Consider the following 19,442-nt stretch of genomic DNA (forward strand, 5'->3'; position numbering starts at 1 on the left):
AGTCTATGAGTCTTGTCAAAAGGAGAAAAAAACCCCTTTGTTTACTAGCTCTGATTGAAGGTTGACTCCCAGGACTGTATGTTCTGTTTCATCCGCGCACCACACAAGTCTTTCACAAACCACATTCACTCAGACACACATGCACAGACACACACTGGCCTTCGTTGCCATAGAAACTCTGGTTTTCAGGATGATTCAAATCAAGCTGCTGATCGTATCAGTCACACGTCGTGCCTCGCAGACTGCGTTCAGGTGTCAAACACACACCCATTAAACACACACAGACCATCAGTAATTACAACACAAACTTTGTTTTATTTCATTACATAATTTTCAAGGCCAAATCACAAATAAATAAGGAAGGAGACACTTGCAATAGCCCAGCTCACAGGGCCACTTAACCACACAAAACAAGGAGGAGACCCCCAAAAACTGGTCAGTAACAAAGATTATTAAATATGTCAACAGGAGTCTTTACATCTGTACAATTATTGGTAGTTTGAATGAACTTGAATCATTGATCCCCTCCCTGTCAACCTATATAGGTTATATATTTACAATGCAAGTGAAAACAACAGGAGCGCTTCTTTGCCGTTCGCTCAAATGGACGTAGTAGGAAACGGCGTTGTATGCTTAAAGAAACAAGGGGAGTGCTTCACATTCTTAAAACCCCTGAAGACAGCTCATGTGTGTTAGAAGGCAACTAGCCACCTCTAGCCAGGCAGAGGAAAAGCAGCAAACAGCACAGAAAGCTACTGACTTTCCACTAAAATGTCCAGAGAACCGTTATAATGAAAAACTGGAAGGGAGGAGCAGTTTCCCACATCGTCATGATAGTACTGTCTATTTTTTACATGCTAAAATAACCTTTAGTAGAGATCTGAATAAGAGAAGAGTACCTGACTGTACCTTTATTGACGCTAAATGCCTTCAGTACAAGCAAAGCAAAGCATTTAAGGGGGCAGCTGTGGTAAAATATGTCACCTTACAAAAGAACCACTGACTGAAACTCCTGCCTTTTAAAGAGAGGAGAGCCCGAAGCCATTCAGAGAATATCACCACCTATATGAAATCCTGCAGTTATTAATTTATGTTATGCATGAGTTCAAACAAATGGCAGTTAACAGAATCAAAGACCCTTTTTTTATATACATTGCACATACAGTGTCATACACATAAACCAATTTGAAGATACAGAACTGCAATCTGCACTCTATGAGGTCTGCTGAGTTTATGCTATATGCTCACTATTAAATAAGGAGTGTATTCATCTGGAGTTTCTTCAGCTGTTTTACTGGAGCGCCATCCTCTCTCTCTCAAATATACAGTATATTCAAGTGATTTGGTACAGTTGCACACTTTCTATCATGCAATTTCTAAAAAGCCAAATATAAAATCTTTATCTCTTTACAGTCTTATTAAAGAGCATGGTATTGTTTAGTACAGTATTTTCACATGGGCTACAGCTAGACTTTCCTATCAGTGTCTCTCTACCGTTCTCTTCTGTATTACCTATGCTTGTGTTTGTTAAGGTTTTCCAGTATGAGTAACAGGTCTAAACATTCATACACTATGGAGGGGCTGTTGTAAGTTTGTTTTCTTTCCTTCCTACAAACTTAGGTTTAAAATTTGTGTATAAATATTGCACATTCATTTTGTATTTTGTATTAATAAGTAAAAAAGACAAAAGTAACAGTAACTAGATCTATGGCAAAAATAGGATAATATGTACAGTTGCGCTAAAAAGTAACTGGGGGAGCCACAAATGAAAGGCTTATTAATTTAACCAGTTTTCTACGCTGTGCTATTTTCCCTTGGAGACATCCATATGGTGCATTGGTCAGGACCGGAGGAATACGGGGCAGATGTGGCAGGGCTATGGTATGTCAATGAACAGAAAAGACATTGGACTGTTTGTGGTCACTGGGGCCGTAAAGTGTGACACACTCACGAGTTTGAGAACTCCTTTATCGCCAATTCTTACACCTATTTTCCTTATTAAACCGAAAAATACAACTGCACACCAATCCAAGTTTCCCGCTTCACTGAACTAAGAATAGCTAAACTGCCTTGTTAACTTACGGTAGAACACACTTCATTTGATCTTGATAGAAACATAATAAAACTCAACAAAACCGTTTCTGTTAGCCTTAGTTTTTTCCCCGTTCCAACTGCTCTGGTTTAGTTAAAATAAACCTTAATTCACTGAGTTTGATCTGAAAACATGCTGATCTATGCTGTTTTTCTCTGCCTTTAAAGCTGCCTGCTAAGCAGCTGCAAAGTGAGCAGCAGCTCTCGCTCGTTCTTTGGCGGCAGCTACAGTACAACATGTTTCCACAAATATGCAATTATTGGCCAAAAAAGAAACAACAAAGCCCCCTTAAAGTCCCTAAGGGTGATTTAAAAACAAAACAAAACAAAAAGGGCTCAAATGTTATTATCTTGTGCATGCAAGATAAGCAGGTTGTTATTATCTTGAGGGAACAAGTTGTCATAGGGGAACAAGTTTTTATCTTATGGGAACAAATTATCATGTGGGAACAGGTTGTTATTATTTTGTTGGAACTAGTTGTTATCTTGTGGGAACAAAGGGAACAAGTAATTATCCTGTGGGAAGAAGTTATAATGGTGTTGGAACAAGTTTTTATCTCAGGTTCACGTTAGTTATCTTATTAGCAAGAAATAATAACCTGTGTAGACAAAATAAAATTATTACCTTTCGGGACTTAAGGAGCTATGTAAGAAAATGAGAAATACAGCAATATTTTAAAAGTAATGGATTGCTAATGGACTACTCCACTGATCATTTGGTTGTTACTGCAGATCCTAACCTCAGTGAGTTTATATGAGCGTTAGCCTGCGACAACAATCGCAATGACGACTACACATAAAAATGCATGCCGCTCTGACAATCCAGCGATGCTGATTTAAATATGAATTCTACTCTCATTCTATTTCCATGCAATAATCCAACAAAAAAAACAATAAGAAAACAGGTTGGGGGACATCCAGGGGTGGCAGAATTATGGATAATAATAAAAGAGCAGCGATGGAAATAGTCTTAATGGATGCCTTTTACAATTGATGTCTGACCCTGCTGCAAAGGCTGAGAGCAGAGGGGACTAAAGTCTGGATAGCTTCAACTAGTCAAGTCGGTAAACAAATACACACTCAAATGTACAAACTTTGGAACACAGGGAGAGAAAGACAAAAATAAGCGCTTGTAAACAAAGCTCCCAAAAAGTACAATTAGCGAAAACAAATTGGCAATAAAAAACAGGAGGATACAGAAATTAAAAAAAAAAAACCCAACCCTCAGAATATTACAACCATAAAATAACAATAAGAAACAGTATTATAACATCTTCATGCTCAATCTCTCATGGCTTTGCAGCACTGATTCCTCACACGTATAAAAAAAAAAAACCTCATGAAATGGATTTCAAAGCTGACAAACCAAACATAAAGGAAACATAGCAACATGTAAAAAATAATCATAAAAGATAATTGAGTTCCCTGCGTAGATTCTAACCTGAATGTTACTTAAAGCCCATGAGGGATCACTCTATCAGACTCATGCTACCCCGTGTCCCTGCCAGGTATCTGCGCTACACGTCCACGACCATGCTGAAGTGGTGGAAAACTCCAGAGAGCAGAGAGACGGGAGGGGGGGGCGGGGGGGGGGCAACAAAGAGGGCGCACTGACATTGATCCAGATATACGTCTGGCTTGACATTTGTTTCACTTTGAGTCATGCGGACGTCCGATTTCATGTGCCGCCTCGGTTGTCATAGCAACTCAAAGGGCTGAATCCATCAAAGGGAATGGTGAGTGTGTCGCACCTTGCACGTCCGGCTGGCTCAGTTGTCCATGTGAGACTTCTGCCTTTTGGTGGACAGAGAGCATTGAGCTGGAGTTTTTTTCCTCTTTTGATTAAAGCCGAGGAGGAGGTGCATGAGTTGCTTTATGTGTCTGCAGTAATGTGTGTGTGTGTGTGTGTGTGTGTGTCTGTGTGTGTGTGTGTGTGTGTGTGTGTGTGAGAGATTGTTAATTGGATCTGAAGTGTATCTCCAAGTATTCCTGGTAGTGGCTTCTGAGCTTGTTTATGTGTGCATGTATATATGTGTTGTTTGGAGTGTATGTGTTATTTTCCGCCGTACATCCTCTCAATGTCTTCCTGGTAGTGTGTTTTGAGCTCCTTGCGTTTCAGTTTGAATGCGTCAGTGACCAACCCAGTCTCTGGTGTCCAGGGCTCAGAGCTCAGACGGATCTTCTTGGGGATCTCAAACCGTTCCATTTTAGCTGGTTGGAGGGGAGCAGAATCACAAGTCAGAGTGGCACATACAGTGTGAATACTGGTGCAAGTCAGGCAGATACAATAACACCCAAGCTGAACTGTCAAGTCATGACAGGAAGAACCGACACTTTGGTTTCGATGGGGTTTTATCAATCATTTTGTCTGAGGGCATACCAGGGTTTCCATTATCCGGTCATTATCCGGAAAAATTTGTTTGGTGAAGTCTGACATATTTAAATCTCTCTTGTCATAATATCAGCTGAAAATAATTTTGTATGAGAAAACAAATTGTAAGCCTAACACTGTTTAACAATGTCACTGTGTGTCCACGCTGTTAATATACGCTACATAAAACTCATTTTGATGCCGATGCTCGCATCGCATTCAGTCAGGACATGGTTAGCTGAGGAATATTTTTAGCATTATTTATTTTGGGCGACATGCAAAGGCTGACTTAACATTTAAATATTTTTGTTTGAAGCATTTACTTAAGAGGTGTCAATTAGCACAAACTGCAAATATACACAGACACAGAAATTATTGATAAATACAAAAATGCAGCATGAATATCATTAGTGCATTTAAATAAATAACAATAAAACATTTATTTTTAGAATTATTATTATGCACATTACTCTGTTTAATAAACACACAGGGTTCCTACAGTTTAAGGCAAATTAGATTTAAGACTTCAACACCAATCCCAATGAAATATAAGACCGATTTTACAATAACCAAAATAGTAAAAAAAAAAACTACAAAAAAAAACTTCAACCAATCAATTATTTAGGGACAATTTTGCTTGAATATTTATTGTTACATGAAACTGGGAAATAGCTGGTGTTTGTTGGCAAGTTTTCTTAGTGTTTTTGGTTCGGCTATCCTCATCTGTGCGACGTTAATGAAAATTATTTTTAGCTAATACATGTGACTATCCATTTAAGATTTTACAGTGCTATGTCTGAAGAAAGATTAATAAAATTTCTCATGTATGATCACTTCTAAGACATGTAAAAGACTGAATTAGACATTTTCACACTATCAAGGCCTTAGTTTTAGTATAATAAATTCAATTCCTCATAAGACTTTTTAAGGATCTGCGGGAAGCCTGAACATAAACAAATAATATTCAAAAGGAATTTCTCCCATTTGTCTGGGACATTGAAATCCTCCAGGAAGCCGTGGTGCATGTGCAGAATGAATCCAAATGAAGAAGACACAAAGGCTTTTTCCTCTACCTGAGATAGCAGCCTCAGTAATGATGCGGAGGACCTCTTTCTCCAGCTGGAGGTTGTTGCACATCTCCTCCCATGTGCCCTTCACCTGCAGCTGATTGGCCAGCGCCATTAGCTGCTTGTGGTTAGGCACCACGAAGCTGATCACATACGATTGGTCACTGAAAAATGAATACAAAAGAACTCAGAAAGTTTTCTAAAAGAGAGAGAAATTGAAAGAAAAAGAGAAGGCATTGGCTGAAATGTCGGAGTGTGTGCAGGGTTTTACCTGTTGGCATAGGCACAGATGTTGTCGATGAGTGGGCAGTTTTTCAAAACAGCCTCCACTTTTCCTAGAGAGACGTACTCGCCTGCCTGCAGTTTCACCAGGTCCTTCTTACGGTCTGTTGGAAGACAACACACGTTACAATCTTAATAGAAATTACACCTACACCTCACACACACGTGCGGTAGTTTGTGGATTTCTTACCAATGATCTTAAGGCATCCATCAGGTTCGAACTCTCCGATGTCTCCTGTGCAAAACCATCGCTGGCCGTTCTCATCCACGAAAAAGTCCTCACGGTTCTTTATTTCATTTTTGTAGTAACCCATCGTCACATTGGGACCGCCAAGCAAAATCTCCCCGCGTGGGTTGGGTTTGTCTGTGCTGTAGTAACCACCTAGAGGAGCACAAAGCTGATTAGAATATCAAACTGTTTGCTGCCTTCTCTAAATTGGGTTGGCGTTGTTTAACTCACCCTCCTCCCAGTCCTTCAGCGTGATCTCTGAACAAACCAGTGGAGCACCAACCCGTCCTGTGCTGTAGTCCCAAACTGGAGGGGGAAAAAAAGAGCAAAAACTCCTGAGAAATGTAGGTAATACCAGAAAAACCACATTCTTTGTATTTTTTTATTTGCTTTTTTCTTAAAAGGAATACTTCACCTCCCAAATGATTGCTCGTATATCGATTACTGCTGTTATGTTGAATTTGTGAAGAAAACGTTTTCTTGCTTGCCTCCACGCTTAACAAAGAATCAAAAAATTTAAAAAACACATTGAATTGGAGTCACAGGAGTCTGTGTTTTTAACATAGTTTTCAAAACTCGTGCAGTATAATCCAAGTCTCATTAATCCAGTTGTATGCTAAGTACTTCCCTAACACATGCAAGGAAACGTTCTCTTCAAAAGCCGCTTTTACGCAAAGATTGCACTTTAGGGCCGCAACAAAGTTACCTCTTTAAACCGCCCCTGCATTTTTACACAGAACCAAACAATGGCGGCGTTATTCTGCTCCGGTGTGGATTATACGCTGCATCATGGCATCCTGCGATTAGAGGAGGCATGACGTTTCACACACGAGGCGTCGGCCTCTAGCATGACATAAAACATATGCGTTAACAGCACTTTATGATCAATAACAATGGCCTCAATCACAATCATTTACCTTCTCTGTTATATGGCGGCCACCTCTGCTCAGAGAATAAGGAGCTCCCGAATCTCATTGTTTTCTCAGTCTGCGAACATTTACGAATGCTGTTGTTCTTTGAATTAGCTGCTATGACAACAGCTGCTTTTTCAATCTCCAGCAGTGGGTCGCACACATTAACACGTCACAAACCGTCACGTCTTTCCTGCTTTACGTTTTACACAGACATTGTTTGGGGCTGTTACTGCGTCCGGTCCCGGCTTAGAGGTGAAACTACTGTCTCCCCTTTCTGCGATCGGCGGTTATATACAGAATATACAGAACGGCGAGGTGGTTTGATTGAGCAGGCAGTGTAAATGCAACGAAAGAAAAACAGTAATTTTAACTCGCTGAACACTGGAGCTGCTGGTCTACTGCTGCCTTAATCAGTCTGTCTGTGTTATTGTGTGACTTTGATGAAACCAAACTGACCCTTTAATTCACTTTAGCCACACAATAAGACAAACTAGCTGATCAAGGCAGTGGCAGACCTGCAGCTCTCGTGTTTTTGTCACTGGAGTGTGGCTTTGAAGAGTTAAATTCCCGTTGGAAAGGGCTGCCTATTAAGAAAGTATGAGAAATGAGACCTGGATTGCACTGCGCGAGCTGTGTGAGAGTTTGTTAACGAATGTATTGATATAGTTTTTCCTGTTGTTAAATGCAACCCCCTTGTACTTAAATTATTCAAGATTTTTCTCCGTTTTTGGAGTCTTCGTTCACAAAAGGCATACGAGAAAACCATTTTCTTCACAAATTTCATGTTATGCAAGGGGAGCAACTGATATGCAAATGGACATTTGCGAGGGAAGTATTCCTTTAATTTCCCAACTAAAAACACCACGTGACTTCCGCTCTCTTACTCTCGCTGATGGTGCCAGCTCCGCAGGTCTCCGTCAGGCCGTAGCCCTGCCCCACAGGGCAGCACAGGCAGATGTTCATGAAGCGCTGTGTGGCAGCTGAGAGCGGAGCTCCGCCAGAAAGCAGCACTCGTGTGTTTCCTCCCAAGAGCGCACGCACCCGTTTGAACACCAGACTGTTGAGGGAGGAGGTGTACAAAAACAGAAATATACAGCGTGGACATATTGAGCGATTCCGAAAACAACTCGCAACAAACTCAACAAAAAGTCAACTGAAAGTTAATCAACACAGCATCCAGATATTGACTTGTGCTAAAGAATAACCTGAGCAAACACCCTATCAGAATCAATACCACACAGTGATTCACATATACGAGAGAATAATTCACTAACCCTTCTGAAGAGACACTGTGTTAACAAGAGTCTACGCCGGGTTATAATTAGCCGTGTCGTAACAGAGGTTAATGTTTGCTCGTGACTCAGCGCAGAAGCGAATGCCTCAGCTCGGGCACACGAGATAAAAGTGTGTTTTACCTGTCACACAGGGGTGTGCTGTAGCCCTTAGAGATCTGCTCCATCTTGTAATTGTAGGCCAACACAAAGAGCGTCTTCTGGAGTCTGCTCATCTCCTCCACTTTGGTCATCACATTCTTGTAGATTCGATCCATGATCTCCTACACATCGAGCTCTCAGTTAACCCTTTTGACACTTTAACTCTAACACTGTTTTATGCACTTTACTTGAAGGCCTGACTTAAGTATAATGAGTTATGTTAGTTCGAGGTCATATTGCTATTAATATTGGCTTTGTGGGTTTGTGCAGTGACAGAAAGACTTACTGGTACAGCAGCCATGAGAGTAGGTTTCAGCACACTGGTATCACCTTTACTGCCCTTCTTTATCTTTGTAGACTGTGAAAATGAAAGACAAAATATCGGTCAACTCTCAGTGACTTGTAGGCGGGTGCCTGATTACACAGAGCTTTAAAAGTGATCAAAAGAGGACATTATCAAAAATCAAGCATTGTGATACAATCCAGAGATAAAGCTAAAACAGTTTAAAAGGTTTAAAAGACCCCAAAATAGAAAAATACACATTTCTCCTCTTCGCTGCAGTGCTATTTATCAACTGGATTGTTTTGGTGTGAGTTGCAAAGTGTTGGAGATATCAGCTGTAGAGGTGTCTGCCATCTATCAATATTATGGAACTAGATGGCACTAAGTATGGCAAAAAAAGTACATTTGAAAAACTCGTCACCACACAGAAGGCAGCCTGCGTCTACTCATGACTGTGAGGCTCGTGCTCGTGATAGCGCAAGATGTAAACATTAATGGCCTCCTCCTCAGCTAGGCTGTAATGTTAGTTAGCTCAGTGGTGCTAGATGAGCTAACAGTAAATGCACACTTCTGTGCAATGCTAAGATAGATGGGTCTAGTTCAACAGAAAGGAAATAGTTCCTGCATGAAATTGCTCACAACGAGGTCTGTCTTCATATGTATTTTTTGGCGCTTTAAGCACCACAAATCAAGTGCCATCTATTATATTCAAGAGAAGGCAGACATCTCTAGGACCGATATTTCAAAAACTCGGCATCGCTCACCAAAAGAAATCTAGACTGATAAATCGCACTACAATTAAGAGGAAATGTGTGTATTTTTGATTTCTGGTTGAACTGTCCCTTTAAGAAGGATTATATAAATACATGAATGATCATTGCTATCTAAGATGACATCTTATATATGTAACATACAACGCTGACTGTGACAAAAACATGCTGGCCACAAGCATGTGTGTGTGTGCATGCGTGTGTGTGTGTGCATGCGTGTGTGTGTGCTTTTATACACTGACCTGATCAGCTAGAGTCTGAGGAGAGGAGTAGCCGATGCGGCAGCCGTGAGAGATGCACACCAGCTCAGCACTGAGCTCTAAAACGTGTGCCAGCGGCAGGTAGCCAATATAGGTGTCTGTTTCACTGCCAGCAAAGAAATAACAGCAAGTTAATTTCCATAATATTCACAGAAAAGAAGTGAGGCGGTGTTAATGGAGTTTGTGACAAAAGATGTGCTAGTGCATGTGTCTTAGAAGGAGTACAGTGAGCAGGAGGAGAATGATCATTTTTTGACAGATTTGGAGAGTTGCAGACCTCACATCTTCTTTTCTCAGGATGGCAAAGCCATGACCCTCCCTATTCTCGCCCTGATTGGCTAGTGCTTGTTGGTAAGAATATCAGGGTGAGCCAATCAGAGGCAGAGTAAGGCAGAGTAGGGCGGGTCATGTATTTCACCATACTTAAAAACTTCATTTGCTTGTAGAAGACAAGAAAAAAAGGGAGGAAGTGAATCTGATATAAGCATACTTGAGGTTTGGGATCCGCTCAGCCATGCCAGTGATGCCAGCAATGATGTTGCCATGGGAGATCATGACACCCTTGGGGATGCCCGTGGAGCCGCTGGTGTACATGATGACTGCGATGTCGAAGGGCTCTGGCTGTCTGCGGTCTACTGCGACTGCGGAGACAGAAGAGCAGAGGGTTGATGTTGACAGGAAATCGATCACACACCAACATAAACATTATTAATCGTAGAGAGTCCCCAAATCTTCTTCGACATCAAATTTAAAGCCTTTTCATGGACTTTTTATGCCTAATTCCCGTTCCAACACAGTTTGACACACATAACAAAGTTAATAACTGTTACAAATTGACAATTTCATTGACAGTTGTGCTGTGTGACACTGATGGCTGGCAATATCAAAAGAGCTTTCATTTCAATTCTTGCATAAAATACAGAAATTCAAGCACTTTCAATGACAAATGTCTTTTTTTACATTTTTTTTCCCCCAAAAACTTCCAAAACCTTAATATTTTGTTTGCACACTTAAGCATTTAATTGTAAAAAAAAAGAAAAAAAAGAAAAAGAACTGGTGAACACTTTTAAAACAAGTGTATGCCATGATGATGATCATATGATTTTTTTAGCCTGATTAACTTTCAATTAATCTTAATGCATTAATTGTTTAAATTAATGAATTAATTCCTTGTTATTCTTGTTTTGTACACAGTTGTGGAAACTGTGTATTGTATTTACAGTATCCAATCATTTATATTATTCCAGTGTTTTTTTTCTGTCAGAAAAAAAAGAAGATAAAAATGGCTCAAGTGATAGCTGAAGCAGAAACACAATTTCTACATCCCTTCATTTTCCTGAAAAGCTAACCAATGTTATTGCTGCATTTTTGGCGAGTGGTGATTTGACCTCTTGCTGACTCCGTCATGCACTTTAATTACACATCAGGGTGTTGGCTTTGTATTAAGCCTCCATCAGTGCACATCCCATTTCCCCCCCGACAAAATTAGAAAACCTTTTTAATCACAAACACTCACTGTTGTCGGGCTTGGATCCCATCTCCCTCACAGCGTCCATGTTGTAGACCATGATGCCTCTGGGGAGGTCTGGCCAGCTTGTGGGTTTACTGTCAACTACAATGATGTACTGCAGCCTCGGCACATCGCACAGTATGGCCTGGGACATGGAGTTGGATGTAGGAGGGAGGGAGAAGGGCGAGTGAGAGGAGAAAAGTAATTATGCAAATAGCTTCTTATCGAGCCCTGATGTTACACACAGTAAACAACCTGCAGAGGCTTGTTTAACACAGCTGACATGACGGACACAGAAGCGGGTACCTTGAGACGGCTCTGCAGCAGGTCTTTGCTTGTGATGATGTGTGTGATCTCTGTCTCGTTCAGGCCGTGGGCAATGGCCGTGGGTCCGAGAGTGGCATACAGGGTCACAACTGTCAAATCCAATGAAGTTGGTGAGCCATCTAAGGTGTTTTACTGCAGGCCTAAAATTGTCTGAATTTGTCGGTTTTTGTCACTCACGTGGGAAATTGTACATGAAGCAGGCTTGTGCTGCCACGATCCACTCTGCTCTGGTCTCGCAGAAGATGGCGATGTTGCGCTGAGGCCTCTGGCCGAGCGCTGCCAGACCGCTGCCGAAACACTTCGCTGCCTCGTAGGCTTCCTCGTACGACAGCCAGTTATAGTTCCCAAGAATAACCTGCACACAAGGGTTTTGTGCAATATTCAGGATTATCTGCACTGCACCAAATCAAATGAAAACTGACAAATGTAGAGAGCATCTTTTTAGGAGCAGCTTTAGTCAATGACGAATATGATTTCAGGGACCTTACATCCACGGTGTCCACGTCGATGTAATTAATATCATCACTGTATTTCTGTATCACAATGTAAAAAAGTAACGTGCAGTACTGACTGCTGAGTCTGAGAGAGGTCTGATGATCCCAGTACATCATGACTCCCCCATTTGCAGTCAGTTAGTGCCATCTACAGGGCTTTTACAGCCATGCAGGTGCTAATGAGGAGACTGAGCTGTGAGACAGAGCACCAGTAACACTGCTGCTCCTCCACCCACATCCCTCGCACTGTGCACAGTGGCAGACTACGCTGTCGCCTCACAGACACGAGCGAGCTTCCTGCAATCCCACAGATTCACATATGCAGTTCTAAACCTACATGTGATGAGCTGTACCACCCACTGACTTGACTATTTCCTCAGTCCTGGCACCACACTTGGGTCGATTTCCGGTTTAACCGGTAGGGTCAGGTGTACAAGCATGAACTGCTTGAACAGACATTTGTCATTCTGGTATTGTCGTTCTGGTATTGTATTCTTTTGGCAATAAGAAATAAAGAAATGTGAATAACATAATAATATATTTGTTTATAAACAGACTAATGTAGCCACGAGTGTCTGACAGGCCGTGTGCAATTTACTGCTGAGCTGAGGTTGGCATCATGCAGGAGATTAAGATTCAGTAAGGCGGGAGAGAGGGAGAAGCAGCGCACGTTGTGGCCGTTTACTAGAAGGTTCATGTGTTTTTTTGGGTGATGAGAAGACGTGACAGTTTCTCCAAAAAGAAAAAAAAACAACTAAAAATGCATCAGTATGGCAACGTTCTTTGGATTTAAAATTAATAATTGTCCTAACTGGCTGCGGGAAACACAATGTGCCGGTTTGAGTTGAACTTTTGTCAGAAGCCCTCTTTATATCTATGTGCCACAATGGAAGAGGAACACCTGATTGGGTCCTTATTTCACTACAAAAAAAACCCTAAAATATGGTGTCAGATGGTGGGAGGGAAAGGGAAGCTGAAAGTTTCTGGTAAATGACCTCTGCTGATGACATCCTACTTGTTACTGGATATAATGTAAGTCATTTCTAGTAAATATCACAATATAAAACGTGTGCATATTTAAAGGATTCGGTTGGACAAAAAGCATCTGGTGTTACACGACGCCGCGGCTGGCGGTGGTGATAGTTGGACTTCTTGCTCGCTGTTAGGTCACGGTGTGTTTATGTTCCACTCGGGACCAGCTGCAGAGTCAAGTGTGACACCCTTTTTCAAATTTGTCGTACCAGTCCAGTCCGATGACTTTCTCAATATCAAACCGGTTTGTATTCTTTTACACCGGTCAGACCCAACATTTCAAATAATAATGAAGGTGACACACAATCTGTTGTGTGTGTTTAAGAGTAACACTGTCTGTGTCTCACCTTCTTGAAAACCTTGCCGTTAGGCTGCAGCTCATCCTCCTCACTGAGCACCTCCCTGGTGCCCAGACAGTCTCTCTTTGCAAACCGACATGCGGCATATTCAAACATTTTGTCCAGGGTGTCCACCCCGGGGTGCAGCCAGGCCACCAGCTTCTCTTGACTGTTGACGGCCCTGTAAGGCCCTGCTGGGTGTCTGCTAACTGAGCGCGCCTTGATCCTGCGAGCCCGTTCCAGGTTGGTTCCAGCTCCGGAAAAGAAGTACCAGGGTATGAAGGTGATGACAGAGTAGACCCATACCACGGAGCGGAACACCTGCAGCAGCAGGGGGTTCATATCCTCCTTTAACTTCATCTCGACGATGAAGTCAGTGCTGGAGATGAATCAAGCCACAGAAGCGATGATACACTGCTCTCGTCACTGCTCTGGCTGAAGGTTGCAGGCTGTGGTTCTTTTGTGCAGCGAGTCAACCGGACCTGCAACACAGACACACAACGTGAAACTTTTGTAAGTATAGCCTGGATTAAAAGATGTGTCAGAACATTTGGAAATATTGGGCGGCAGGAAATCGGCTGCCTCCTACTACACTCATCCTTGCTTGTCTGAAGAACATCTCTGCCTATTCTTAGACGGGCTCTCAGTCAGCACTATCTATTTCACCAGATCCACTGGCCCTGCTGCATGGAGCCTCACTGGGAAAGCATGAAAGCTGTATCATCTCCTAATATCATAACGATAATAGTGCTGAAATAATCATTTGATCAGCTGATTGATAGAAAATAATTTGCCTCTTGTATGTGAAAATTTGCTGTTTTTATTTCATTACCAAGAAAACATTGCCTCTCTACTTTTTAGGAATTATACACACCCTCTCTTCCCTTACCGTTAGTGACACACGCAACTCATACCAAGGCGAGTCATAATAATGTTTGAAAACGCAGTACTATAGCTCTCGTTTGCCTGTATTTCAAACACCTTTGTAACAAATCCGACACCTCCCAGAGCTCAGCTATTCCTAGTGCATCCTTCGGGCCGGAGTGTAATTTGCAGTGTAACCCTGTAGCCAGTGAGCCTGAGCAAGCAGCAGTGACTCATTTTGCACAGAGGTCTAAGGGTCATGAAGGAGACTGTCATAACCTGGCCAGCTAATATAACAGTGCTGGGAAAAATCTAACACTGAGCGATGATGGGGTGTGCTGCTTCCAGACTTATGCAAGCACAAGCTGCAAGAACAAACCCAAATATTGGAGCAAGAACACTTAAGGAAGCTTTTATTTAGATTTTTCCTTCTATCATGCTACGCCCCAATGATAAACAGAAACTTATGTAAAGAAATTGAACTTTAGTTAGAGTGCAAGTCCTTAGTCATTGTCCAACTGGGCTATGAAACACTGGCCCGCTGCACTGTACCACACACACGTGCTCCAGTAAGGACTGTGATCACGGGCCAGTATAACATTACACTACAAGGGCCAATCTGTTTCTACACAACAATAGATGATTGCCTCTCACTGTGCGGAGTTCATTATAAATTCAACGCAACATGTGTTAATGCAAAGTGACGCGTATTACAGATTTTTTTTTTATAAAGCATATTTAAAAGCAACAACTGTTGGCAAGTGCTGTACAATAAAAAAAAATAGCAAAACTATGAAAACACACAGACGATGGAAAAACAACAGTAACTGATGAAAATCACAAGACCATATAAACAATGCGGTGTAAAACAAAGACAGTAGAGACGCAAAGTATGCCAAGTGCCCAAAACCTTCTCATGACTTCAAACCTCAGAACTGACATTTCAAAGGTATAGAGTTCCCTTAGTGCCAAAATCACGTGACATGCACACTGTCTGTGCCGACTGAACATGTGAAAAAATACTTGTCAATGTCTGTTTGAATTGCACTTCAGCTGACAAAACATTTCTGATAATCTGACTATTTCTGTTGATCGCCTCCATGACAAAACATTTGACAATTTAACTTTTTTTACTGTACTTCTGTCATTTTGTCGCACTCTGTGTCATTTCACCAGATGTGTAGTCCCCCGTGGTTTGACTGTCATCCTGCATGCCCTCCTGATGGGTCTTCTGACTGTGTTGTGTATATGTATGCCATCCCGCTGTGTCAATTTCCCTGTCGTTTGACTGTCATTTTGCGCATCATCCTGTGTCGTTCTTCCTCACGTTTAACAGTCATTCTGTATGTCTGTGTTGTTATGAGTGTCATCCTGCGGTATCACTCTCCCTGTCCTTTACAGTGTCGTTGAATGTCACAGTTGTGATATTTTATTTTGATAGCCTTGCTGGTTGTTGAACTGCACAAAAAGTGCAATGGGATGAGTTTAGCAGACTAGACAAACGACAAAGAGGATACATTGACATACATTGATCCCGATCAGTGTGAGAACACTGCATCAGGGTGACAAGCAGAACAGCAAAGTAAAACGACAGAGAGGATGACATCAGGGTTGGGCGGTATCCCTTTTTTTTTTCGTGTGTTCTCACTTTCCTCAAGTTTTTACTGCGGTATACTGTATATGATGGTATTTGTGTGTGGCCCTACCTAATCTGCCAATACACACACTGGCAAGTTTGCTACCTTCTGCAAGCTCTTGTAGCTTTTAATAAAGAGAGGAGCGTCTGTATTTTTTTTTGACGGTATTAAAAATCATACCAATGGGATTTATAAATAGCCTGGTATACCGTAATACCGCCCAAACCTCGACGACACATCTGGTAGACATGCACAACAACAGGCAGAACAACTGGGTAACAAAACTATAAAAAATAACCACAGATTGCAACAAGACGACAGAAGTACAGTTGAATTGACACAGACAAGTGTTTTTTCAGGTGATCAGTTGAAAAAGTCAATCAGATTGTAAAGTTTTTCACGATTGAAGTACAGCTCAAAGATGAAATGTTTTGTCACGTTTGGTTGAAATAGACAGTTCCCCTATTACATAAGTGGGGAACTAATGGGACCGTACAAAGAAAGTACATTAGTATGTCTGCTAACATATATAGTGCCGCTTAGTAAAAGAAGTTGGTAAATGGTTTTATGAGAACGCAAACAGCAGCTGCCTTTACTATCAAGTATTTGTCTTAATACACATTGCATAAACTGTCTCAACCTTACAGGTGAAATGGACATGGTTGACAAGTTTCACCTGTTTTGCAGCAACTCACATACCACAACCAACCGACATAAATCAACTGTATCTTGGCAAAGCAGGCGCACAAAGAAGTCACGGCCGCTAGCACATAAGAGGGTTGAAAACTCACTCTGTGTCGTTTTAACACTTGTAACACTGGTTCAGTCAGTGTGCTTTGATTAAATAAGACTCACCTGCTCCTAGCAACCATCCCAACAACGCCACAGACGATAAAAACGACAAAAAGCTTAGAAAAGGAAGTGATTACAATGTAATGCACAGTTAAAATAACAAAGCACATATTCATCTTTACAGTCAACATTTCATGATGAAGCTATCACCATAATTAATACCAGCTCATCTGTGCAGGATTGTCATGCCACAAAGCTGACAGTATGCCCAACACTCTTTTTTGGCCTTTTACAGTGTAGCCACCTATAAGCCAAAAAGCCACTGGAGTATGTTGGAGGGTTTACCTGCTTATTCCTTGGTAGCCCACTCATCCACAGAGCGTTACACCCTCCTCATCAACTACCATAACACCACTGAGTATGCCCACATGCTTATTGCCTACTTTTATGGCATCAAACACACACACACACACACAAACAGATACATCAGAGTTTGATGTGTAAAGTATTCAGTGTTGAACAATGGAGAAAACTGAGCTTTCCGCCAACATACTTGACACAAGAGATAATCACAACAGATTAAGACAGCATTTCATCCAACAGACATAAGCCTAACAATCCATCATTATTTCATCCAGCTTTGATTTGATACTAAATATATTTATCCACAGTGCCAGCGAGCGAGTGAGCGTCAGGTCAATGGGATGATACTAGATTATAAACCTTTGCATAGGCCTGTATGATTACATCTAGTGATCATTTCACACATTTCTTCATCTTATCTTTACAGTTGAATCGTATGTGTCACCTGTATAAATAACCAGCGGCTGTATGTCCTTCTTCATTTTGGATTGTTATATTAGCACTATTATATTTTATCTGTGTTGTTCCTAAGTAAAGCACTAGACAACGTGTAGCATCGATGTTATGATCTCTCCTTATCTCAGTGATCGCTATCAAAGTGAGAGAAAATCAACACACTTACTGTAATGGTAGCCGGTGCATAATAGTAGATATAACGGTGCTAATTTTTTTTCATCATCAGCCTTTTTTCAGCCCGCAGGGTCCGTTTCTCGAGGCTAGCAAAGCGGCATCAAGACTGGCAGCTAACGGACAGCTCAAAGACGCGCTAGCAGCTAGCAAAGCGGGATAGCTAGCATTCAACTAACCACTGCAGCTGCTGCGGTTAAATGTGACTCATTATCACATTCACTTATGAACCAAACACGACACACACCCTATACTGATCACAGATGACTGACACATTACAGGTGATGTGCCGCGTTGTTGAGCAAACCGGCTAACAGTGTGTCCCTCTCATCAACATCTGCTAACACAGCTATACATTCTCACCTCTTTTCTCAACCGCAACGTCTGAGCCGCTGCGGGGTTTGATCGCGTCTTTATCCTTGTTGCCAAAGCTCTGACATTATCCTGATATAACCTTTTAACACTGTGTATTTCTTCATAAAGCACAACGGTTAGATTGTTATAAAAACCAATACAAAAATAAGTAAAATTGTAAATCTAAGCATCGCCGGGCCAGTTCTGCCAGCCCGGAAGCTAGTGTGTGACGTCGAGGCATCTCTCCATCTGTGATTGGAGCGTTGGAGGTGGCGCGTGCTTGGGGCAGCGGGGACGTCAGTGGGGTTACTAGCGTTCACCGCTGTCTGGGTCGTCAGTCGCTGCAACAATGAACCGGGTTAGACCGGGATATTTGTTTTATTTTTACGATTAGTCGACTCTCCATCGTGACCAGATTTGAACGCTGTTACGCATTCGGCGCTGCTTCAGAGTTAATTCAGTGTTATTGTGATTTAACTTCGTTTTATCACGATAGACCGAGACAGAGTGTGTGCAGGAGACAAACAGAGATTTAAACTACAACCGCAGCCTTATCAGCAGAGATACTCCACTTGCTTTATTTGAGGGCCACTTTTGCAAAATGACAAGCAACCAGGGGCCAGTTGCAGCAGTCCCATGCATATTTCAAGGTTTTCAGGATGTTTCTAGGATATTGGGACATTTCTAGGGTTGTGGATGTTTCTAGGATTTTTGGACATTTCTAGGATTGTGGATGTTTCTAGGATTTTTGGACATTTCTAGGATTGTGGATGTTTCTAGGATTTTTGGACATTTCTAGGATTGTGGATGTTTCTAGGATTTTTGGACATTTCTAGGGAATCAAGATCAGCAGCTAGCGGATTTTAGGATGTTTCTAGGATTTTAGGACGTCACAGTGTTTTAAGGCATTAATGGGATTTTATGACATTTCTAGGATTTTATGATGCATCAATTTTGAGACGTTAATGGGATTTTATGATGTGTCAAGGATTTTTGGATCTTTCAGATTTTAGGACGTTTCTAGGTTTTAGGATGTGTCTAAGATTTTAGTAAATTAGGACAGGTAGCACCTCTGTTGGTGGGTGTTGTCACAGTCTGCTCTGCCTCTCTCCTGCTGATGTGGGATTTTTTCCATTTACTCCACCCCCACCTCTCTCTCCACCCAGCCACTCCCCCTCATCAGCCTCAACACCTCCACCTGGTGCTCCCAGCTGCTCCTCATCTCCAATCAAGCCAGTATTTAGGCATCCTCATTTCACTCATTTTTTTTTTTTGTCAGATTGTCTTAACTTCCATGCCTGAACTTCCAGCACTCACTCTTGGACTATTTTCCTTTTTTCACTTTGGCTTGCCTCTGACCACCTCTGCTAGTCTCTGCCCTGGTAAACCTATGAGATGCTGTCA

The 19,442-nt window shown here is 41.7% G+C and overlaps 1 protein-coding gene across 1 annotated transcript; it reads right to left on the minus strand.

The window, feature by feature from the left end:
• Nucleotides 1-295: 295 nt before the first annotated feature.
• On the minus strand, nucleotides 296-18,271 carry acsl3b (acyl-CoA synthetase long chain family member 3b). Its single transcript, XM_042497507.2, has 15 exons — nucleotides 18,048-18,271; nucleotides 13,411-13,883; nucleotides 11,715-11,892; nucleotides 11,517-11,626; nucleotides 11,217-11,355; nucleotides 10,191-10,341; nucleotides 9,683-9,806; nucleotides 8,674-8,745; nucleotides 8,370-8,509; nucleotides 7,839-8,011; nucleotides 6,272-6,346; nucleotides 6,002-6,193; nucleotides 5,801-5,915; nucleotides 5,536-5,693; nucleotides 296-4,302 (listed from the first exon to the last, which is right to left on the minus strand). The coding sequence occupies exons 2-15, from the start codon at nucleotides 13,759-13,761 to the stop codon at nucleotides 4,145-4,147; spliced, it is 2,136 nt and encodes a 711-aa protein (XP_042353441.1). The 5' UTR covers nucleotides 13,762-13,883; nucleotides 18,048-18,271; the 3' UTR covers nucleotides 296-4,144.
• Nucleotides 18,272-19,442: the final 1,171 nt, after the last annotated feature.

The sequence above is a fragment of the Plectropomus leopardus genome, chromosome 12 (assembly GCF_026936395.1).
Source record: "Plectropomus leopardus strain MGB_pleo_1.0 chromosome 12, ASM2693639v1, whole genome shotgun sequence".
NCBI classification, from domain to species: domain Eukaryota; kingdom Metazoa; phylum Chordata; class Actinopteri; order Perciformes; family Serranidae; genus Plectropomus; species Plectropomus leopardus.

Coding starts and splice junctions, on each gene's coding strand:
- acsl3b (XM_042497507.2), bottom strand. CDS start 13,761: ATGAAGTTAAAGGAGGATATGAACCCCCTGCTGCTGCAGGTGTTCCGC. Junction 9,807..10,190: donor GAGCGGATCCCAAACCTCAA/GTATGCTTATAT, acceptor CTTTGCTGGCAG/TGAAACAGACACCTATATTG. Junction 6,347..7,838: donor AGCTGGCACCATCAGCGAGA/GTAAGAGAGCGG, acceptor TTCCCCCTCCAG/TTTGGGACTACAGCACAGGA.